Source organism: Hevea brasiliensis, chromosome 17 (genome assembly GCF_030052815.1).
Source record: "Hevea brasiliensis isolate MT/VB/25A 57/8 chromosome 17, ASM3005281v1, whole genome shotgun sequence".
Classification (NCBI taxonomy): Eukaryota; Viridiplantae; Streptophyta; class Magnoliopsida; order Malpighiales; family Euphorbiaceae; genus Hevea; species Hevea brasiliensis.
In genome coordinates this window covers 10,720,452-10,745,794 of record NC_079509.1, presented here as the reverse complement: position 1 = coordinate 10,745,794, position 25,343 = coordinate 10,720,452, and the positions used below count along the sequence as shown (strand labels likewise).

General features: G+C 36.0%; 1 protein-coding gene, 1 non-coding gene and 1 pseudogene across 2 annotated transcripts; 2 read left to right on the top strand and 1 right to left on the bottom strand.

The window, feature by feature from the left end:
- Positions 1–496: 496 nt before the first annotated feature.
- LOC131175328 (pentatricopeptide repeat-containing protein At5g66520-like) lies at positions 497–2,203 on the bottom strand (annotated as a pseudogene).
- A 354-nt stretch (positions 2,204–2,557) lies between these two features.
- Positions 2,558–5,223, top strand: LOC110635668 (pentatricopeptide repeat-containing protein At5g61400). The gene has a single exon (XM_021785094.2). It carries the CDS (start codon positions 2,573–2,575, stop codon positions 4,547–4,549), a length of 1,977 nt encoding a protein of 658 aa, XP_021640786.2. The 5' UTR covers positions 2,558–2,572; the 3' UTR covers positions 4,550–5,223.
- Positions 5,224–23,291: 18,068 nt separating this feature from the next.
- LOC131175648 (small nucleolar RNA R71) lies at positions 23,292–23,398 on the top strand. Its single transcript, XR_009145841.1, has one exon. It is a non-coding gene; the product is annotated as a small nucleolar RNA R71 (small nucleolar RNA).
- The last annotated feature ends 1,945 nt before the right edge of the window (positions 23,399–25,343 follow it).

Genomic DNA, 25,343 nt, shown 5'->3' with positions numbered 1-25,343 from the left:
GAAAGAACAACTTTCTCTCTAACTTGTTTTTCTCTTCAGTTGCCGATTTGTGGCCATTCCATACCCTTACGAGTAGGAGACAGCTCATCCACAACTTGCAAGGTTAATTCCTCCCTCTCCTCCTTATTGGTTATGAATAGTATCGGTTACACATTAATACTAATAATGTGTAAAAACAATGGATTTAATATGTTTATGTAATATATTTATATTTATTATTTAATTGAGTATCTTAATTTTAATTTTATCTTTAAATATTTTTTTAAGTTTTTTTAAAAAAATTTATGGAGTGTTAGTCCATTAACACTACGTTATGATTGTTATACGTCTCTTTTGACTGTTTTCACTATGGTGATAGCCTTTCTTTTTCTCTTTTTTTTTTTTTTTGGCTGTCTGACAATATGGTGATAGTCTATTAACGCTATGTTATGGCTGTTATATGTTTGTTTGACTGTTTCCATTATCCACGAATGCGGTAGCAGGCGCGATTTAAAACTATGTTGGTGACCGAGGATTTGAGCCTCTCGGCAATACATTATTGGCAGAATGCAGCATGATCAAAATGTCAAGAAAATATATATATTTTCATATTTAATCATGAAAGAAGGATAAATACCAAACCACCACGCTGTCCTACTCATCAACAACTGAAAATGCTATCCGTGTCCGGCCTGTAGCTAACACACTTAACTTGGCGGCTAATTTTGCCAAGCATCTCAGAGATTGAAGATGCATGCTTATGAGTCGTGTCACCTGGTACAAAATCGCGAACTACTCCATTTATTTGAACCCAACTTCGACGACCAGCAGGCTTTTTCACACCCATCTCAACCATCTTCTGTTTCACAGTAGCAACATCCTGCCACCTTTTAACAGTAGCATAAGCATTTGCCAAAAGCATAAGACAACCAGCAGCTTGGTCAGGATCAAGCTCAGCAATCAATTTTGGAGCCACATGAGAAGCAAGCTCAGCATTTTTGTGAATTCTGCAATGGCAACATCTGGTTTCATGGGCATGGTCTCAATGCGATCATGTGCTTCATCCAACAATCCAGCAGGACTCAATAAATCAACCATGAATCCATAGTGCTCCATTCTGGGCTTAATGCCCCAATTCTGAATCATGTCTATGAAGAATTGGCGACCCTCATCCACAAGTCCAGTATGGCTGCAAGCACTTAGGACTTCTATGAAGGTAATCTCATCAGGCCTTGCTCCTTCGGCTCCCAAGCTTTGCATCAATTGAAAAATAGCAAGCGCCTCTTGTCCATAGCCCTGTTTTGCAAATGCACTGATCATTCAATCACACCACAGCTAGCATACATGCGTGTAAGTGCATTGTACAAAGAAATCAGTAAGTACCGGTTTTTAATGTAAGAGTGAATCCACATGCCCAATCTCAAATCCCCCAGTTCAGCACAAGCTGATAGTGCTGCCACCAACGCCACCTGGTCCAATTCTACACGGGCTCTCCTCATTTCACTGAACAAATTCAGTGCCTGCCTACTCTTACCATTTCGAGCGTACCCTGCAATCATAGTCGTCCAAGAGACAACATTCCTCTCCATCATCTCATCAAAAACCCTCCTTGCCTCATCAACATTTCCACACTTCATATACCCTGCAAGTATCGAATTCCAGCACACAACATTTCTATCACCCATATCATCAAACACGCGACGTGCATTTCCAACGCCAAAGTCAGCATCAGCCATTGCATATAAATTAATCAAATTCGTCTGCACAAACACATTTGAGCAATAACCTTTCACCAAAACTCTCCCATGCACCTGTTCGTCCTCTCTCAACAATTCTGACCTAGCGCAACCACTCAAAAGGAACGAATAAGTGAACCCATTAGGCTCCACCTGTGCGACTCTTATTTGATTGAAAAGTACAACAGACTTTTGGGGTGATTCGCTTCGAGCATAGCCTCTGATAATCTGATTCCATAGAGTAACACTTGGGTTTTTAATATTTTTGAATATTTCGTATGCAGAGGGGAGATGAGCAGAAGCTATGTAGACTGAAAGAAACTTAGCAAGAATGTAATTTTTCTGGAAAAGCCATTAATAATTATTTGGGTGTGGATTTTAGATAGATTTTTGAGGGTTTTGCAACTTTGTAATAGATGGAATAGGTGTTGTTGTAGATCTGTCGAAGTTGTTACTGAGTTGGCAGGAATCGGTTCTTCAACTAACATCTGAAAATTAGATAAGTGTCAAATGAGCCCCTAATATTACCCACCCTCCACATTCTTGTGCCCCCTCCATAGCCCACATGATTCATGCCAATAATCTCTCACTCCTCTCCTTGATCTCTGAAAAAATTGAGTTTGAGAACTCCATCATAATTGGAACGCGGCACAACACTAATTGCTCACCAATCCAATACTCCACAATCAGGTTTTCAAATCGGGTCTGCAAATTTTTTTCTATTTAGACAGACATACTGGGCTGAGGCCGAGAGTTGAAGAGCATAAATGTGTAGGCCTCTCAAAACTGTTCTGGTCGAAGACCGTTGCAGAAAGTAACTACAAATAGAGTGTTCCTCTCATCCCCACTTCTTAACAATGTTGAAGCTATTCCCGCCAAAACACTCACTCAGACCCATTAGAACCAAGATTACGGACCATGTATTTTCCACATCATTGTCTTCTTCCTCCGATCCCTCAACCATTATTCTCGACTCCAAAACCCTGAAACAAGCCCTCGAATTTTTCACTTCCACTTTAAAACAAAACCCAAAAAGCCCAACCAAGGATCTTCGCTTATATTCTTCTATAATCCATGTCTTAACAAGTGCCAGAATATACACCACTGCCAGGTGTTTGACAAAAGACCTAATCCAAACCCTCCTCCAATCCCTCAAACCTCGTCGTGTTAGTTCTCTGGTTTTCAATGCCCTTAATCAGCTAGAAGGCTCAAAATTTACTCCCAATGTGTTTGGAGTGTTGATTATTGCATTTTCTGAGATGGGTCTTCTTGACGAAGCCTTGTGGGTGTATCGCAAGATCGGGGTTTTACCTGCAGTGCAAGCTTGTACTGCTCTTTTAAATGGGTTGGTTAAGAAGGCTAGCTTTTATTCCATGTGGGAATTATATGAGGACATGATTTCGCATGGTTTGGTGCCTAGTGTTGTCACTTATAGTGTATTAGTCGATGCTTGTTGTAGCCAAGGTGATATTCTGAAAGCTAGGAGTTTGGTTAATGAGATGGTGAAGAAAGGGATTGAACCAACTATTGTGATCTACACGACTCTCATTCGTGGTCTTTGCAACGAGAGTAAAATCGTGGAAGCAGAAAGTATGTTCAGACAAATGAAGGAATCTGGAGTTTTACCCAATTTGTATACTTATAATGTTCTGATGGATGGATATTGCAAAATAGCAAATGTGAAACTCGCCCTGGACTTATATCAAGACATGCTTAAAGATGGACTGCTGCCAAATATTGTGACCTTTGGTATCTTAATAGATGCTCTTTGCAAAGGGGGCGAATTATTGGCAGCAAGGTGCTTCTTTGTTCAGATGGCCAAGTTGGGTGTTGTTCCAAATGTACTTGTGTATAATAGTTTGATTGATGGGCACTATAAAGCAGGGAACCTATCCAAAGCAATGGATTTACTTTTAGAGATGGAGATTTTCAAAATTTTGCCTGATGTTTTCACCTTCAGCATACTTATTAAGAGTGTTTCTAGTTTGGGTACAGTTGAAGAAGCAGACTGTATACTGAAAAGAATGGAAAACGAGGAGGTTCATGCAAATTCTGTGATCTATAATTCGCTAATCAATGGATACTGTAAGAAAGGAAACATAGAGAAGGCTTTGGAGGTGTGTTCCCAGATGACAACGAAGGGTATAGAACCAAACGTTATCACCTTCTCTACATTAATTGATGGTTATTGCAAGGTGGGAAACATGGAATCCGCCATGGGTTTGTACTCGGAAATGATAATCAAAAGCATTGTGCCTGACGTGGTTGCTTTCACGGCATTGATTGATGGTCAATGTAAAAAAGGTAACATGGAAGAGGCCATCCTGCTGTATAAGCATATGCTGAAGGCCGGGCTTAGCCCTAATGTTTTCACAGTTAGTTGCTTGATTGATGGCCTTTGCAAAGCTGGAAGGACATCTGATGCAATTAAATTTTTCTTAGACAAGACTGGAGGTAACACCACTGGCAATCGAGTAAATGAAATGGACAGTATTTATTGTTCACCAAATCATGTGATATACACATCTTTGATTCAAGCTTTGTGCAAGGAAGGGCAGATTTTTAAAGCTAGCAAGCTTTTCTTGGATATGAGATGCGGTGGTTTAAGGCCAGATGCATTGGCTTATGCTGTCATGTTGCAGGGGCATCTAAATGCCAAACATGTGATTGATGTGATGATGTTGCATGCTGATATGATAAAGATGGGTGTCGTGCCAAATGAAGTTATATATTGGATCTTATCAAGGGGTTATGGAGAGAATGGGTATAGGAAGTCAGCTCTCAGTTGTTCTGAGCACTTGATAGAAACAGGTCCTGAGCTTGTTGAGTCTTAAAACCTGTGGGAGCATCATTATACACAATGAATAAGGAAAATACATTGCCAGTTTGCATAATGATTTCCGGGAAGTGATCAGATCAGATCATTAGGACTTTGAGGGTGATCCTCCTTTAATACCTATCAAAGCCCGAGAAGTATGGTTATATTGTAAAGGCCTCAATATTATCTATTAAGGTAAGTAACAACATCACTTTTGTCTATCGAGGGAAGCAACAACATCAGAAGGAGATTCCTAGATGTTAAATGTCAGAAGGGTTTGAACCTGAGGGACACTGCATCTTTTCTGCTGATTCATTGAGGAACAAAATCCTGATATCAAGGGGATCATTTTGTGTTCAAAGCACTGCTTTTGGTTTGCTTAACCATGGCACTTACTGTATTTACTACATTTGGAGTCTACTAAGCCTCAGATCCTTCTATGTTAGTACTTGGCTAAACCTCAAATTCTATGAGGGTACTTTTTGGGTCAAATCCTTATGTTGTCAATTTCACCCTGTACATATTCTATAATATTAAAGCACTTTGATGTCCCAAAATATGTCCAAGAGGGGGGTGAATTGGACTTTAAAAATAATTTTCTGTTCTTGCTCAAAACCTTTGAAAATTGCAGCTTGGTTCAACCTAATTTTCTAATGTGAGATATAAACAATACAACTCTATTGATAAGTTGATTCAAGGTTGAGTCATAGGCTATCGGTATACTGATCTTATAGAATATATTGGTGTATGGTAAAAATTTCAGTAATCTAAATATGTTCAAAACACAGCAAACAGAGCAGTACACCAGATATATTAACTGACAGCAAATCAAACAACAAGCAGATTAAATCAGATATCAGCAGATTCAGTAGTAAACCAATTTTCTTAGTTTGCAGCAAGGTTAACAGCAAATATCATCAACTTTCATATCAGCAAAAGCATATCAATCATAAAATTAAAATGCATAAATGTAGAGAGCAAGGGTTGAGAAAATGAATACTGAAATTTTATAGTAGTTCGGCTCAACTAGCTTACATCCATTCTCTCAAAGATCCCACTTTGAGTCTTCACTTCACTATTCTTCTCTTTTAAAGGCAAAAGACAAAAAGCCTTTTACAAATCTTCTCACCAAAAGCATATCAATCATAAAATTAAAATGCATAAATGTAGAGAGCAAGGGTTGAGAAAATGAACACTGAAATTTTATAGTAGTTCGGCTCAACTAGCCTACATCCATTCTCTCAAAGATCCCACTTTGAGTCTTCACTTCACTATTCTTCTCTTTTAAAGGCAAAAGACAAAAAGCCTTTTACAAATCTTCTCACCAAAGCTTTTACAAGTAGCTTCACACTTCTACCAAGTGTTATCCCAAACACTTTATCACAATCAAGCTTCAATAGGTGCTTGAATGACCTCTCATAAATGATAGTAAGGTGTTTAAAACTCACTCTTACTCAATACAACAGAATCTATAAAGAAGAGATGAGTAAATGAGCCAATGATGAGCAATAAAAACACTTTGAGCACTTTGAATGAAAGCTTTTATGATTTTGAACAGTAGAGATACTTTCATTAAGTGCAAAATGGCCAAGGGTAGGTGTATTTATAGCTTTGGAACGTTTTTGACCGTTTGAGAACTCATTTGAACGTTACAATTACGAATTTCAAGAAAATAGCCGTTATTTTGTCTTTTTCTGCGATGTTGTGCAGAGATGAGACAGTTAGCATACTGGAAAAAATAGCACACCAGTTAGCATACTAAAATAAGTAGCAAACCAGTTAGCATACCAGAAAAACTTTTCTGCATAACTTTCAAAACTGTAAAACTTTACATCAAATCATAGTCAAATACTTTTAGGCCAATAATGATATTTAAAAGAAAAATCTTTTGAGGGATTGAAAATAAGTATCATTGACTTCTACTCCTCAATTCTTTTCACAAGCAATCCTAAAAGTTAAAATTAACTTCTATACTATATGTACCTTCAAATTTGATTTTCAATGCAGCCTTGGAAGGTAACATTTTCTTCTTTTATCTCCTTTGATTCGTCCTGTGTTATCTTTAGAATGTCATCCTTTCTTCAAAAGCACGAATCCATCATAAAATCCTTGTGTCTTTTTCTTTGTTCTTTGAGAAGCACAACACTTAAAACAATGTTAGTTTGATTCTAGTTGAGTTTTGGTATCATCAAAATCTATGCTCCTTTGAGCTTGTGGGGTCAACAATCTCCCCCTTTTTGATGATAACAAAACTCAATCGAATCACCATGTAAATATTGACAAGTGTGAGTATGTGTAAGAATGTATATGTGGGAATAGCTCCCCCTATGTATGTGCTTATATCAACATTTAATCACAAATAACTCCCCCTTAATAATTTCAATGCAATATTCATAAACATTTTCTTAAGGAGTCAAGTGTGACTAAAATACTAACTAAATATGCACAATATGCACACTAATCACAAACTATATCAATCACAAGTTATACCTATGCACAATATGCACAGTATAAAGTTATATCAACAATATACTAATCACAAACTATATCATCAAGATTACTCATCCATTTTCTCCCCCTTTTTGTTAGCATCAAAAGAATATGGGAGAAATGAGGCACATAAGTATAAATCAAAATTTAGTTAAGTGCAGTAAATAAAACAGTCAAAACAGTAACTAATATAGCAAACTAATTAAAGTTCAGAAAATAAAAAAAAAAACAGTAAACATTCAATCAGTAAACATGCAGTATAGTTATCTATCCTTGCAGCCTAGAGCTTCTTCTAATTGGTCTGGGAGCAGCCATCTTCACCCTTTTTAGCTTGACAGGTTTATCACTCAAGGTTTGAAGAATTTCAGCAGCCATTGCGCCACGGTGTTAAGGGAATAACAGGCTAGTCGTTAACTCGATTCAGCGAGAGTACGATTCTGCACACAACTTTTGCCGCTTTAGTCTTTTTGCCAGATGATTTACCAGTTTGCCCTTTCTGCTTACTGCTTTGTTGTTTCTTTTGAGTTGTTTTTGCCTTTTCTTTTTCAGGTGCAGCAGGAGCAGGAGTCTGTGGTTCCGGCTCAGATTCAGAATCACTCATATCCTTCTCATTTCCTTCTTTGTTGCCTCCTATTCCATTTCCATCATCAGAATCATCTTCATCTTTTTTAGTTTTCTCTTCTTCCTCTTCTTCCTTTTCTTCCTCTTTCTCTTCTTTTTCTTCTTCTTCTTCTTCTTCTTCTTCTTCTTCTTCTTCTTCTTCTTCTTCTTCTTCTTCTTCTTCTTCTATTTCCTTTTCTTCCTCTTCCTCTTCTTCTTTTTCTGATTCCTTTTCTTCCTCTTCTTCTTCTTTTTCTATTTTAGGAACAGAGCCAGTAGCAGCCTTACTGGTTTCTCCAGCTTCAGTGCTTGAAATGCCCAAATGAACTTTGATTTTAAATAATTCTTCCACAATTTTATACATCAACATCAAAGTGCCATCAATTTTAGAATCAAGAGCATTCATAAGAACAGTTTGAAAAGCTCTAAACTTCTGTATTTCTCCAAGTTCAATTTCAACAAATTCCCTTAAGTTGTTCACTTCTTCCAAAATTCCTTCAACATTAACAGTACTGCTTGCACTATCCTTGGAACTAGCACCTTGTTCAAATCTAAGTTTTCTCCCATCATCATCTTTTTGCAGACTTGTAATTGGGATCATATTTGTCCTAAGTTTCTCAGTTTCCAGAGGTATCCCAAAGTCTCTAAATAGACCATTAAGAAGATGGGCATAGGGTAGCTTGTCAGGTGGTTTCCATTTCATAATTTGCCTCAGCATAAAATAGGCAAGATTAAATTCAATTTAATTCACAATATGCCAAATTATGCAGAGATCAAGAGTACTTAAATAGTTTGGACTGCCAGTTCTAGGATTCAGCACATAGATGACAAAGCTATGAAGAATTTTGATGTGTTGGTGAGCATGGGTAATGCTAGTCTTATCTTTTACTTCCCCTTTAAACACTTCAGCCTCAAAATCTCTTTTATTAAATCCACCAACAGCAAAAACTTCTTTGTGAGAAAAAATTTGATTCCCACTATTTGGGATTCCTAGGGCTTTAGCTAATCTATCTACTGTCACTTCATAGACTTTTCCTTTCATTTTCACCTTAAAAGATTCATCTTTTTCAGAATCATCAACTCTTAAATTCTTGTAGAATTCTTGAACTAAGTCCACATATACTCCTTCAATGTCAGAACACAATTTGTCCCATTTTTGATATTCAAACAAAGATTGTAAAGGAACAGAGACTTCAGTAAAAGCAAGCCAGTGGATGTACCTTGGTTCATGAATGGCCCTTTCCATATGCATAATTGGAGCTTTTGAAGTCTTTTTCTTTTTGGTTCCTTTTTCTTGGACAGGCTCACTAGTTCTTTTCTTGGGCGTTTCTTTTGATTTTCCAATTACTAGAGGAGCGTCTTTTTGTGGAGGAGGAGATGTAGGAACACTTGCATCAGTGGAATTTGAAGATGATGAATATGTAGTGACTTTTGCTTTGCCTTTTCCTTTTGCCCGCGCCATGACCAACCCAGAAGAAAATTAGGCCGTAGGGATAGTGAAAACTGGGTTCACAAATTTAACTATGTGAGCAGCCAATATATAATCATTCGAAGCACATCAACATATTTCTAGCACAATTTAGCACAATGTCATAAAAATAGAACAGACAGTACGAAATACTCGGGTTTTTGAGAATCCATGGCAATCGATTCATGATTTTGTTATATACTACATTTTTACGTAATGCTAATATTCAAAAAAAATTTAGCAGCTAATTTCAAAAGCAAAACAAACAGAACAATCATACACAAAAACAAAAAAAAATAAAACACGTTTCCATTAAGGCTTCAGATTCAATACCTGAGACTTGTAGAGACAGAGAATACGAATCGATGATGGCAGAAGAGAATATGTCAGAAAATTTTAATCCAACGAGAATCACTTTGAATGGTTTCTTTCGGCAGATTTAGAGAAATAACAGGGAATGAATAGAAAAATTTTGGGGATTTTCTAACTTGAAACAATCGATTTGATTCACAGCCAATGGGTTTCGAAAATTTTTAAGGAAGATGAAGGGAGATGATGGTTGTGAGAGTTGCGAGCGAAATGGGTTAGCAAGTGGAAAGAAGATGCATTCGTTCGGGTTTTGGGAGGTGAAGGGACGAAGAGAGACGAAATTTTGAACTTTAAATCTGAAAAGACATAAATGGAGACATTTGCAGAGAGACGGGTACCGTGTACCAGTGGAGAAGCAGAGAGAAGATTGATGGTTCTGAAAAATTTTGAGTCTCGCGCTGATTAATATGTCAAAAGTCTGTTTTGCCCTTTAAAATACATAGAGACGCAATACTCTAAATAGAGGGGTATTTAAGTAATACGCTTTTTAGACATGCAGAATAGGCGTTCGAAAAAAAATAATTTTAGAGTTTTAATACAATCAAACCTGACTGCTAGTTTGCCAACGAAAAGTTAGGAGCAGTGGTAAAGCATTTAGCAAACAAGAGAATTAGCAAACAAATTAGTATGCCACTGTGATCAAATTCTGTAGAATACTGTTCATATCAGATCAGACCCAGAATTTTTCAAATTGCACCAAAAATATTATAACACATCTTTAACACTACAAACCAACATTTATCACTTCATTTTCATTTAGAAACATGAGAATGCATCAAAACTTAATCAAGAGCATCAATCATACCAAGTTCTCTTCTTATTTTGCAGAAAATTTCCTCATTAAGTGGCTTTGTAAAAATGTCAGCAAGCTGTTTTTCAGAAGGGACAAATTCAATTTGGATATCACCGTTCTAAACATGATCCCTAATAAAATGATGTCTAATTTCAATATGCTTGCTTCTAGAGTGTTGGACAGGATTTTTTGATAGGTTTATAGCACTAGTATTGTCACATCTTATGGGAATGTGATCAAATTTAATTTCAAAATCTTCAAGCTGTTGTTTCATCCACAAAATCTGTGCAACACAACTTCCAGCTGCAATATATTCAGCTTCTGCAGTAGAAAGTGCAACAGAAGTTTGCTTTTTACTGTGCCATGAAACTAATGCATGACCTAGAAATTGACAAGTTCCAGAAGTGCTTTTTCTGTCCAGTCTACTACCAGCAAAATCTGAATCACTATAACCAATAAGATCAAATGATTCACATTTTGGATACCACAAGCCAATGTTGTGAGTGCCAATGAGGTACTTAAAAATTCTCTTAACTGCTACAAGATGAGATTCTTTTGGACATGATTGAAATCTTGCACATAAACATACACTAAAATGAATGTCTGGTCTAGATGCTGTCAAGTAGAGTAAAGAACCAATCATACCTCTATAAAGTTTGTTATCTACCTCTTTACCTTTTTCATCTCTCTCCAATTTAATTGTTGAGCTCATGGGAGTTCCGATGTTTTTCATATCTTCCATTTTGAACTTCTTTAGCATATCCTTTATGTACTTGGACTGATTTATAAAAATTCCATCTTTCATTTGTTTAATTTGCAATCCAAGGAAGAAAGTAAACCATCATACTCATTTCAAATTCACTTTTCATCATATTTGAAAATTTTTTACAAATAGAATGGTTAGTAGCACCAAAAAAAATATCATCTACATAGATTTGCACAATAAGCATGTCTTTTCCTAGTTTCTTAATGAAAAGAGTAGTATCCACTTTTCCTCTTTTAAAATCATTTTGAAGCAAAAATTTACTAAGTCTCTCATACCATGCTCTAGGAGCTTGCTTTAAACCATAGAGAGCTTTAGTAAGCTTGTAAACATGATTTAGAAAATGAGGGTCTTCAAAACCAGGAGGTTGAGCCACATAAACTTCTTCATCAATATATCCATTTAAGAATGCACTTTTAACATCCATTTGATAAAGCATGAAATTCTTAAAACATGCAAATGCACACAACATTCTAATAGCTTCAATTCTAGCAACCGGAGCAAAGGTTTCATCAAAATCAATACCTTCCTCTTGGTTGTATCCTTGAGCTACTAGTCTAGCTTTATTTCTAACTATATGTCCTATTTCATCCATCTTATTCCTAAATACCCATTTAGTTCCAATAACAGAATGTTTTTTAGGTTTAGGAACAAGTGTCCACACTTTATTTGTTTCAAATTGATTTAATTCCTCTTGTATAGCAAAAAGCCAATTTTCATTATTTTGAGCATCATCATATGTTTTTGGTTCAAATTGAGAAACAAAAGCAACATTACCAAAATATCTTCTAAGTTGAGCTCTTGTCATCATTCCTTGTGATGGACTATCAAGAATGTCATCTTTGGAATGATTTCTATGGTACCTCCATTCTTGTGGAATGTCTTGATGTTGAGGTTCCTCAATTTGTAGTTCTTCCACATTTGGTTGGGAGTCTTCTTGAATTTCAACATTTGTGGAGCAAGGAAGTTCTTCTTCTTTGTCATTTTGATCATCCTCCACTAGTTGTTTTGAATCAAGCTCATCTTTATTCGAATTCTTTGAATTTAGAATCTGCTCAATATCATCATCACAAGAATCTTTCCTTTGCAAAGAAGTGTTAGCATCATCAAAAAGTATATGCATTGATTCTTCCATGGTCAATGTTTTTCTATTGAAATCCCTATATGCTTTGCTATTTGTTGAATAGCCTAGAAATATTCTTTCACAAGATTTAGCATCAAATTTCTTGAGATTGCTGTCTTTGTTATTCAAAATGTAACATTTGCAACCAAAGACATGAAAATATGCAATATTGGGTTTTCTTCCTTTCCATAGTTCATAAGGAGTTTTCTTTAAAATAGCTCTAATGGAAACTCTGTTCAAAATGTAGCATGCTGTATTTACAGCTTCTGCCCAGAAATATTTTGGTAAACTATTTTCATTCAGCATTGTTCTTGCCATTTCTTGCAAAGATCTATTTTTCCTTTCAACAACTCCATTTTGTTGTGGAGTTCTAGGAGCTGAAAATGTATGATGAATACCATTTTGAGAGTAGAAATTTTCAAACAAACTATTTTCAAATTCTTTTCCATGATCACTCCTCAAAGATGTAATGCAATATCCTTTTTCATTTTGAGTTCTTTTGCAAAAAGCTTCAAATATATCAAAGGTTTCATCTTTATGAGCAAGAAAGAAAGTCCATGTGAATCTTGAAAAATCATCAACAATTACAAATGTATATGCCTTGCCTCCTAGACTTCTAGGTGTGATTGGACCAAAAAGATCAAGATGTAATAATTCCAATGGTCTAGACGTAGTTACAATATTTTTTGATTTAAAAGATGATTTTGTATGCTTACCAAGTGCACATGCTTTGCATTAAAATTCTTTTTCAAATCTTAACTTTGGAAGTCCTCTAACAAGGTTCCTTCTAGAGAGTTTAGCAAGTGTACTCATGCTAGCATGTCCTAATTTTCTATGCCATAATCATGCACTATCATCTGAAGTCATAAAGCATGTTTCACAATTTTCTTCAAGACTTGTTAAATTAAGTAGGTAAATATTGTTTATTCTAGCACCAGCAAACATAACATTATTTCCATTAATCTCACAATGTGTAGAAGTAAAAATGACTTTAAAACCATTATCACATAATTGACTAACACGTAAAAGATTATATTTTAATCCTTGAACTAATGCAACATTCTCAATGCAAGGATTTTTACCAATAGTTCCACATCCAATAATTTTAGCTTTACTTTTATCACCAAATTTGACATAACCTTCTTCTTTTAAAGTAAGAGAGGAAAACTTGCCTTTATTTCCTTTCATGTGCCTAGAGCAGCCACTATCAATGTACCAATGTTCTGTTTCCAGCATACTCCTTAGGCAGACCTGAAATCAGTTAACTGTTCTTAGGTATCCAAGCAACTTTGGGTCTTTGTGTGATAGTAATATTAGGTAGGGTTCCTTTAGGCACCCATACTTTCTTTGCCTTAAAGGTTCCTTTCCTAATAGGATAAGCATTAATCATATGACCTTTATGATTACGATAAAAGCATGTAATATTTGGTTGAGATAAGGATGTAGCTTTAACAAAAAATTGTTTGTATTTTCCATATTTCATAAATCCATCATAACCAATTCCAAATTTTTCATTTGTGGATCTTTGATTCCCAAGAAGTATATCAAGTGTTTCTTTTCCTTTTGTAAATTTAGTTAAATCTCTTGTCAAAGATTCAACTTTTGCTTCAAGAATTCTGTTTTTCTCAAGAAGTTGTTCACACACTTCTTTTGATCTTTGAAGCTCATCATTAACTTCCTTAAATAATTTTATTTGTGATTTGTAAAATTCATTTTCCTTTGAAGCCATACTCAAGGAAATATTTTCTGATCTTAAAACACAATTTTCATGAACCAAAATTTTGCATTTCTTTTTAAAAGTTCTATATTTATCATATGTCTTTACAAATGCAAGTTCTAATTCATCAATATTAGAAAGTTCAAGATGTACCTCATTTTCGCTATCTTCAATACGCGAGCTTTCACCTTTTTCTTCAATTGCCATCATATAAGTGTTTGCAGATTCTTTGTCACTTGTTTCATCATTTGATGAAGAGTCACTTTCACTCCATGTTGCTGCCATTGCCTTTTTGCTTTTATCCATTCTAAACTTGTTTTTCTTCTTCAATGTAGGACATTTTGGCTTAATGTGGCCTGGTTTGTTACACTCATAACAAACTATTTCACTTGAATGATTTGGAGTCTTTGGAGCATATTTCTTAGTGAACTTCTTGTATCTGTTTCCACCTTTTCTAAATGCTCTTTTGAATCTTTTGACTATCATAGCCATATTGATGCGTCCCTACCACAAGTGCACGGGTCGTACAAGTAGTATAGAAAAGATATCGTTCCCACGAGGAGTTGTGTTAATGATTAAATTATTGATATAAAAAGTTGAGTAAATTGAAATATTTTTGAAATTAAAGTAATGAATTAATGGGTATTGAGAATGTGAAATCTATGTATGCAAAATTAATAATCTATTCAACAATGTATTAATTAAACTAAAATTGCATCAAATTGAAATAAGCAAGTTCAAATATGGCAATATTCAAAATGGCAAGTAATTAAATTCGATTAGAAATTAACAATGGTAAAAAGGCGATTCCGGAGTTCGGGATTTCATATTCGAGCTATTTTGGGATTTTAAATTGGTTATCCAATCTTGTGAAACTAATGGTTTTAAGGAGATTAATTCTTAATTCCTTTGAATTCCCTTTCGAGTGAGACAAAGAGTGCCTTAATCAATCTAATCCTACTTTCGTGGAGTTAGAATTAATTAAGACCCATTAAGTTCTTTAATTAATCTGTGAATCCTCTTAATCCTTAGTCTATTTCTATATCTAAGTTAATTAAGTCCAATTCCTTGATTATCTATCACAAGGCCTTCTCCTTTCGGTGCTTCAACCATGGATTAAGAACATTACTTAATGGGATCCTACACTAAGCATGTCATTAAGCACACAAGAAATGAATAAAACTCATTAAGACCACAAAATATGGATTACCCAATCAAAATCCACAAAATATCTCAAATATTACAACCCTTACTCCAGAATCAAAGGTAAACTACTCACTATCCATAATGCTTACAAGATATATTGAGTTTAAATGGAAATAAAGCTTTAATCTAAGCTAAGGAATAAGAAATTAAACACTAGAAATGTAGAAAAATGTAAGGAAAGAAAGAAATCTGCAAATCTTGGTTGAAAATGGTGTGGAAGGTGAAAGTGACTCCTCAAATTCTGCCTCTCTTCTCCTTTTCCTTTTCTGCTCCTTGTCTCTCCCTTCTAAAATGGGAAAATGAGACTATTTATAGCATTTTTCTGACATGGAGCCCTAAAATGGTATGTTCTAGGAGGAATTATCTGAGGGAATCTTCTGCCAGCTCATTAATGAACTCTTTATGGGACTGCATAAGTGGACTGCATAAGTTATGCAGTCCCTTATGCAGTTTTCGGCTGATTCTGGTTCACTTATGCGAAACTGCATGACTTGGTGCATAGGCTATGCAAAATTCTAGGAAGGTGCATAAGGGAGGCGAGAATGTGCATAAGCTATGCAGTCTCCTTATGCACATTTCGGTTGGTTCTGGAACAGTGATTTTTCTCCTTATGCAGATCTGCATAGCTTATGCGGCAAGTTATGCACAATTTGATCAATGCATATTTCAGCTTGAAAACTTGTTTTTGACATCTTTGGCTGTAGAAGTCACTCCTCAATGGCAAAATTTCTCTTCAGTCCTTCAAAAACACCATTTTTCCTACAAAACAAAGTAAAAGATACAAATTAATCCAAAATCGACAATTATGGAAAACTAACTAATTAACTAATAAAATTAGCTAAAAATGACTAATAATCAAATAAAATGGCTATGAAATTAAACCTAAATGATTATGCAAAATGTATGCATCAAATACCCCCAAACTCAAGCTTTTGCTTGTCCTCAAGCAAACTTTAGAATGTGATGCAAAATTTTTAGGGGTGCCTTATCCAAAGAGCTATGAAAATTACCTATTAAAGTAACTTAACACCCTTTTAGCCATACCAACAATCCATATACCCATCCTTCAAAATGCAAAGAATCTAATGCTTATCCAAGCTTTTACCGCTAAGCCATCAAGTCAATTATCATTCAAAATCCCCAAACCAACCAATCAAAAGAGAGAGTCATGCTCAAAAGGAATTCTAGAACAATCAATAGTCAAAGTGTCTCTATATAGAATGATGGAATTAAATGAATGAATGGATAATTTTTCAATCCCATAAGCAAATTCCCTACTCCTATCTCCACTAATATAGCAAATACTATCAAGAGATCAAAGGTCTTTTTAGGGATGTAATGGGGCCATGGGGTTCAAAAATGAGGCTAAGAAGAAAAATGGGTAAAAAGGATTCAAAGCATGAGAATATTTTCAATCTTGACAACATAAGGTACATTTCTTATTTTATTATACTTTTTTTTTCTTTTTCTCTTTTTTTTTTTATTTTTTTATATATATATATATATATGGAGGAGAGAAATACATAATGAGAATTGTCAAGTGCTAGCATAGTTTACAAAACACATAAAAATGGAGGGACATTTTGATACTTTAAACTTGTATCTTGCATTTTCTTTTTTATGATTGTCCCTAAAATTGCCACCCCCAAACTCATTCCTTTTAATACTTTGGGTGGATTTCTTTCAATTTGAATGACAATAGTGAAAAGCACATATACTAGCACTTTTACAAGATGACAAGCATTTCTTCTCCCTTTTATTGTATTTTTTTTTTTTAATATCAGAGTATAAAGTGTACCTAATATTCAATTATCCTCATGAAAAGGGTTGGAGTGTTTGGTTCATTGGCTAGGTAGCAATAAGGGTTTCAATAAAAATTAGGAATAAAAAGGTTCAAAGGGGTTTGCAAGGGTTAATTTTAATTAGGAAAAAGGCCAAAGGTTTAAAATGAGAAGGTTTAAATCAAAGAATGCCTAATCATCTCTCTTTTCAAGTATAAGCTGGTATTTCGCCTTGAAAGGTTTAGAAAATTTGTTCTAGGATTGGTGAGACATCATTTGACTACCTTATATCCAATAACTCTCTCTAAACACTTCCTTCTCCAAATGACTAGTTGGGTGGCTTTTTGGCTAAGAAGATATAGGCAAGAGATAGACACTTCAAAACCTTGCACCTCTTAGGAAACTTTCAATCCACAAACCCAACTAAAGGGTGAGTCAAATCACTCTCATAGGCAACTTTTCAATACTCAAGGGATTTGGCAAAAGAATTTAATGCATGATGCATGATTCCTAAAAATGAGTAATGCATTAACTAAATGGAGGAAGTCTATTTGTATGCAATGTGTACAATTTCTAAGTGATGTATAATGTGTGTGTAAATGTGTTATGTATATGTATGTGTGGATGTATATGTAAAATATTTACAATATATGTAAATGAAATAGGATGAGATGTTCCTATACTCAAAATGTGAAAAATGAAGCAAAAATCAAAATGTGCACCCCCAAACTCAAAATTAGACATTGTCCTCAATGTCTCAAGTAGTAGATAACCAAAACTCAAAGCAAATAATATTGACCAGGAATTGTAAAAATTAAGAGCAAAAAGAAAGAGTTACCTGGTATGGGGCAGAGGAGAATTCAAGATATAAAGGGATGCATAAGAAACTGCACAGGTTATGCAGAGTAAAATGCTGTCCAGATCATGTGCATAAGTAGGGTGCATAAGCCGTGCGGTTCTGCATGGGTGGCAATATGGGTTGCATAGGCTATACAGGACATTTACATAAGGGGAATACAACCTGTGCAGTTATGCATAAGCTGCTGCATGATGATTAGCAAGGGGAAATGTACAACCAGCAGTAGAAGCATTGAAATATATACAGAGTATGGGCAAATATGTACAGAAGGGCAATAAGTGCAATGAAAATCAAAGAAAACTAATGTAATAGCTATCCAATGAAACCTCAAGAAAAACATAATTTAAAACAAACTAATTCAAAACAAATAAACATAATTCAAAACAAACTATAAATGTTTGAACATATTTACAAAGGAAAAGTCTTACAAGTTGGAACAAAAGTAAAACAAAAACTAATCTAGTTCTATTGTTTTGCCCTTGTCCAAAGATGTTGCTAAGGGGCTGGTAGCTGCTGGTTGCTGTCGAAATGATGGTGCTGGAGGAGGTGATGGAGGTGGAGGTGGCATACCCAGAAAAAGCATAATTTGCTTCACCATCTCCTTCAACTCTTTCTGCTTGTCCCTGGTTTCCATGACAAGGTCAAATAGGTGATCATGACGATCCTTGAGTGTATCAAGACCAGTGTCAAGCTTCCTATCCACAAAGTATATATCATCACTAAGCCTTTCAAGATAGGTGAATAAGGCTTTAGTGTTGAATGCAGGAGGGGCTGTGGATGAGGAAGGTTCAGCTGTAGGAGGTGTAGGCTGAGCAGAAGCTGCTGGGGTGTCCTGTGCAGGCTGAGGGGGTGGGGTAGGTTCAGTAGAGTGCTGTGGGGCTGATGGAAAAGGTTAGGCTTCTGGTTATGTAATGGGCTCGATTCTGGCCACGCAGTTGTGCAATGTCGAATGTGGCAACCAACCTGTTTTGGTTAAGTGTGCAGTATCAAAATATAAAGTGTCCACAAGTGCTGGTATTGGGTGCTCTTCAGGATTAAAACCAAAATGCTTGGCTATGACAGTTATGAGCCCACCCAAAACAATGTCACCTATGGATTTGGTGGCAATATGCAGCACATGCTCACAAAAGAAATAACCAGGAGAAACCTTGACCTTGTGAAATGCACACCATAACATAAATAATTCAGATTTCCCCACAGCACCAGAACTAGTCCCTCTGCCCAATATGGTGCTAGCAATCAGCCTATGAATAAGCCTAAGTGCAGGGTCAAGTATTTGGGAGGTTTTTGATCTTCCAGCAGAGAAAGTTTGGGGTTGGTTTGTGATAATTCTCCAAAATTGGGCAGCATTCCAAATACCCTTGTTGGCTACCTCTACTCCAGTATGTGGCACCCGAAATAACCCATCAATTGCAAAACCAAAAATGCTATGAAATTGGTCCAATGACAGCTCTCTATTTTGCCCCAAACATCTAAATTTCATAATTGGCTTATGGTCTACATCATGCAATTTGAGGGTAGCAGAGAATGAAGAAATAAACTCCAAAACTAGAGTTGGATAAACTATCTCCTGCTTATGCACAAATTCCATCCAACCCATACCATCAAGATATGCAACTACATTGTCAAATAAACCAAGAGATTGTAGAGAATCGGCAGAAATATACCTAGTGGGTTGTACCCTCCTATCCTTGAGTCTCTTAAAAGCTGCCTTTTGAATTGTATCAGGAAGAGGCCAAGGTAGCTTTGATACCTGTGAAGCTACTGAAATTGGCTTTTTGCTGGAAGAGGGTGTGGAGGCTGGAGTTTTTGGCTTTTTGGGTGGTGGTTCCGACAATGGGGTGGGTGGTTCTTTGCGTTTGGATAGAGGAGGGGCAGAGGACATGGGTCGCACAGATTTCGACCGGATTTTTCGTTTGTACGTGGTTGTGGGAGGTGGTGGGGGTGTTTCTTGTGGAGGGGAATTAGGGTTAGGAGGTATTGTTGACAATGGTGAAACCTGGAGAGGGGAAGCTGGACGGGAATGGGGAGGCGACTCCATTGCCGATGGCGAGGGTGGAGAAGATGAGGGGAAAAGAAAATATACACGGAGAGATTTGGGTTAAGGCGGCGGAAATAAGCGTGGAGAAGAAGGGAAAGAGGAAATGCCGGAAGAAATGGAGGTTGAAGGACGGTCGTGGATAGAAGAGTCGGGAAGTGGAGGTGGGAAATTTGGTTGCCGAAAAGAGATTTGATTTGAAAAAGGTTTGTGTAGAAACTGCATAAGTGAAAAGTGATTTATGCATAACCTGTGCACTCTTTTATACATGTTTCAGAATGATTTGAACTTCAGAAAAATAGCTCATGCATAAGTGCATAAGTCATGCACTGTCCTTATGCATTGTTCGGCAAGTTTTGAAATTTGGGGTTTCTGGTTATGCAGAAGTGCATAAGTCATGCACTCTGCTTATGCACCCCTCGGCAGGTTTGAAATTTGGGAGTTTTTGGTTATGCAGAAGTGCATAAGTCATGCACCCTCCTTATGCAGACTTCGGCAGAGAGAGAAAATGCAGAATTTGAAGTTATGCAAATGTGCATAACTCATGCACTCACCTTATGCAAGTTTTGACAGATATGAAATTTGACAAAATGAGGTTATGCAGAACTGCATAGGCTATGCACTCTCCTTATGCACTTGCAATAAGGGTGAAAAATGGCAAGAATTGTGGTTATGCAGGATTGCATAAGCTATGCAATTGCTTATGCACAATTCAACAAGATTGAAATTGTAATGGAAAATGATTTGCAAGGGTGAAAAATACCCTAGAATGAAGAAATATAATTCCATGAAGCATAAACCATGAGAAATTTTCACCAAAAACACATCAATACATACAAAATCCATCAAAATTTCATCACACAAGCATGTAAAAGTAAATCCTGCATAAAAGGCATTTGTGACCCATGCCATTTTGACTCAAATTCTGCAAATCAACCTTTAGCACATAAAACTCCATAAAATCTGCATAAAGTTGCATCTATCCACAAATGAGAAATGACTCCCCAAATTAAGCCAAGAAAAATGCAGCATATCTACCTTGAATCCTACAACCCAAATAAGTTCAAAATTGCAAAAATGACTCACTTACCACCATATTAACATTATAAGCACAAATATTTAAAAATTACACACCCAACCTCACCAAAAACATAAGTCATCTGCTGCAAACCCTCTTTGCTGCAGAATTTCTTTTTCCTCTCTGCATAAACCAGGTAGCAGACCTGCACAGGTTATGCAGCAAAAACCAATCAATTTTGGGAGAGTTGAAGGATAAAATATCAGTTAAGGGTTACTCCCCAGCAGTTCACCAACCTTCCTCCATTAAAATACATCTACAAGGGACAAGATTCAACAATGTCAAAAATTGAATTTGGGGAGATTTAAGATAAAAACAAAAGCAATGTAAATAAAAGTAAATTAACAAAAGCAAAATAAAAGAACTTGGGGTGCCTCCCAAGAGCGCTAATTTATAGTCCTTAGCTGGACTCTTTTCATGTTTCATGGTGGCTGAAATTGGAATTTATTGCCTCTGTTTCCAATAGGTGCTTCAATGAATCTATACTTCATTTTCTTTCCATCACATGAGAAGATCCTTGTTGCTTTGTCTAAAAATCCAACCATTTCTTTCTTGACAACCTTTGGTGCATCTTTTTCTTTGAGAGATGGTTGCTTGACTTCACTTTTCTCCACTTGCTCAACTTGAAAGATTGGTGCCATAGGACAAGATGGATTACCCTTTAAATGTTGTGCAAATGCAGCCTCTTTTGGATTTTCATCATTGATACTCCCTTCATGGATAAGACAACTTTCAAGAGAAGCCTTCGGATAGCTCTTTCTAAAGTGCTCTTTTACTAACTCATCAACTATATCAATTCTCAAACAAGAGTCTACATCTTCATGTTGCTTCTTCTTATCATTGCCAATGTTGAAGACTAAATGATCCTCTCCGACTCTGAGAGTAAGCTTTTCACCTTTCACGTCAATCAAAGCACCAGCTGTAGCTAGGAAAGGCCTCCCCAAAATGATTGGGATATTAGAATCCTCTTCCATGTCCAAGATGACAAAGTCAACAGGTATATAGAATTTCCCAACCTTCAGAGGCACATTCTCCAAAATCCCTTCAGGATACTTGATTGATCTGTCAGCTAACTGAAGAGAAATGTGGGTTGGCTTAAGATCTTCCATATTGAGCTTTTCATAAACGGAGAGGGGCATAAGGCTAACACTAGCCCCTAGATCACATAAAGCTTTTGTAGAACATGATTCCCCAATGTGGCATGGAATTGAAAAACTCCCTGGATCCTTGAGCTTTGGAGGAAGTTTCCTTTGGAGGATAGCACTACATTCTTCTGTCAAAGCTACAGTTTCATCATCTTCAAGTTTCCTCTTGTTTGAGAGAATTTCTTTCAAGAATTTTGCATAAGAGGGCATTTGTGAAAGAGCATCAACAAATGGCACATTTATGTAAAGTTTCTTCAAAACCTCTAAGAACTTCCCAAATTGCTTATCAAGCTTGGCTTTTTGAAATCTTTGTGGAAAGGGAAGTTGTGGCTTGTAGGGCTCTAGAGGTACATACTTCTCTTCCTTCTCTTCAAATTTCTCTTTACATTTTTCTGCACTCTCTTGTTTTTCACTCTCATCGCTTTCTTTTTCATTTCTCTCTTCTCACTATTTTCACTTTTCTCATCATTAACAACTTTCCCACTTCTTAAAGTAATAGCTTGACACCGCTCTCTTGGGTTTTCTGGTTGACTTGGTAGTTTTCCAAAAGACTTGGTACCTGAGAAAGATGCTTGTTGTGCAATCTGATTTTCCAAAGATTCTCATTATGTGTTTGCATCTGTTCTAGCCTTGCTTTCATCTCTCTCATCTCCTCATCATGCTTATTTTGATTAGCAAGAATCTGTTGCAATAAAGCTTCAGTGGTGGAATTTTGTTCTTGCTGTTTTGGTGGAGGATTCATATTTTTTTGCTGAAAATTAGGCAATGGTTGCCTATTTTGCTGATATGAAACTCCTTGTTGCTGTTGTGGTTGAAAATTCTGATTTGGAACTTGACTTTGCTGATTTCCCAATGAAAAGTTGGGATGATTCCTCCAATTTGGATTGTAAGTTTGAGAATAAGAATTCCCCATTTGCTTGTTTCCATAATTACCAACATATGCTGCTTGTTCTCCATAATCTACTCCACAGTTGGTAGTTTCCTCTGCATAAGCCACTTATTGTGAACTTCCAGATGATGATGATGAACTAACCAACATACTCAAGTCTTCCATCTTCTTAGCCAAAACATTAGTAAGTGCATCAAACTTTGCATTAATCATGTTGAATGGATCAAGATCATACATTCCAGCAGCTTGCCTTTTTTGAGTTGGAGCTGGTCCTCTTGGACTACTCCAAAGATGAGTATTCTTTGCAATTTTCTCCAATAGTTCATAAGCTTCATCTTCATGCTTCATAATAAATTCTCCTCCTGTTTGAGCATCAATAATCCCTCTGATTGCAGGAGTGACATTTGTGTAAAAATTCTGATTTATCATCCATTTTGGAATGGCATGATGTGGGCATAATCTCTCTAATTCCTTCCATCTCATCCATGATTCATAAAGAGTTTCATCTTCTCTTGGTCTGAAAGCTGTCATTTGATTCCTCAATTCTTGAGTTTTTCCAGGTGGAAAATATTGTGCAAGAAATGCATCAGTGAGTTGCTCCCAATTTGTAATGGAGTTGTGAGGTAAAGAATCAAGCCAATCCAATGCTCTATCTTTCAAAGAGAATGGGAATAGCTTCAGTCTTGCTGCATCATCAAATACTCCAGGTTGTTTTTGCATGTCACAAATCATAGCAAACTTCTTCAGATGTGTGTGTGGATTTTCAGAAGGATGACCTCCAAATTGAGAATTCTGAATCATTTGAAGAACTCCAAAATCCATCTTGTAGCTATTTGCATCAATTCTTGGTCTTGCTATGCTCTCTCTCAAGTCATCAAAACGTGGAAAAGCATGATCCATCATACTTCCCCTAGGCAGATTAGCATTTACTACCTCTTCACCATGGGCTGTATTTTCATTGTTTTGATCATTTCCAGCATTAACACCAATTCTCATTCATCATCCATGACTTCTTCTAATTCGCTCTCTCAAGGCTTCTTTTCTTTTTTTGGTTTATTTCTTGTTGGCCTTACAAAATTTCTCAATTTCAGGATTGAATAATAAGGATGTATCACTTGTGCTTCTAGCTCTTCTCATAAAAGATTAAAAGTACCTGAAAAATAACAAACAAACACAAAATGAAAAGATAACAAAAACTAAAATAAAACTATAGACAATTAAAATAATCAAGAATTCAATCTTAAACAAACAACTCCCCGGCAACGGCGCCAAAAACTTGATGCGTCCCTACCACAAGTGCACGGGTCGTACAAGTAGTATAGAAAAGATATCGTTCCCACGAGGAGTTGTGTTAATGATTAAATTTTTGATATAAAAAGTTGAGTAAATTGAAATATTTTTGAAATTAAAGTAATGAATTAATGGGTATTGAGAATGTGAAATCTATGTATGCAAAATTAATAATCTATTCAACAATGTATTAATTAAACTAAAATTGCATCAAATTGAAATAAGCAAGTTCAAATATGGCAATATTCAAAATGGCAAGTAATTAAATTCGATTAGAAATTAACAATGGTAAAAAGGCGATTCCGGAGTTCGGGATTTCATATTCGAGCTATTTTGGGATTTTAAATTGGTTATCCAATCTTGTGAAACTAATGGTTTTAAAAAAATTAATTCTTAATTTCTTTGAATTCCCTTTCGAGTGAGACAAAGAGTGCCTTAATCAATCTAATCCTACTTTCGTGGAGTTAGAATTAATTAAGACCCATTAAGTTCTTTAATTAATCTGTGAATCCTCTTAATCCTTAGTCTATTTCTATATCTAAGTTAATTAAGTCCAATTCCTTGATTATCTATCACAAGGTCTTCTCCTTTCGGTGCTTCAACCATGGATTAAGAACATTACTTAATGGGATCCTACACTAAACATGTCATTAAGCACACAAGAAATGAATAAAACTCATTAAGACCACAAAATATGGATTACCCAATCAAAATCCACAAAATATCTCAAATATTACAACCCTTACTCCAGAATCAAAGGTAAACTACTCACTATCCATAATGCTTACAAGATATATTGAGTTTAAATGGAAATAAAGCTTTAATCTAAGCTAAGGAATAAGAAATTAAACACTAGAAATGTGGAAAAATGTAAGGAAAGAAAGAAATCTGCAAATCTTGGTTGAAAATGGTGTGGAAGGTGAAAGTGACTCCTCAAATTCTGCCTCTCTTCTCCTTTTCCTTTTCTGCTCCTTGTTTCTCCCTTCTAAAATGGGAAAATGAGACTATTTATAGCATTTTTCTGACATGGAGCCCTAAAATGGTATGTTCTAGGAGGAATTATCAGAGGGAATCTTCTCGACTCATTAATGAACTCTTTATGGATTTGCATAAGTTATGGATCCTATGCAATTCCTGCGCTGCTGATTCTCGTTCACTTATGCGAATCGCATGATATGCATACCCACTTATGCGCTTTTCA

What these genes read in the sequence shown, in the direction of transcription:
- LOC110635668 (XM_021785094.2), top strand. Translation starts at nt 2,573, where the DNA reads ATGTTGAAGCTATTCCCGCCAAAACACTCACTCAGACCCATTAGAACC.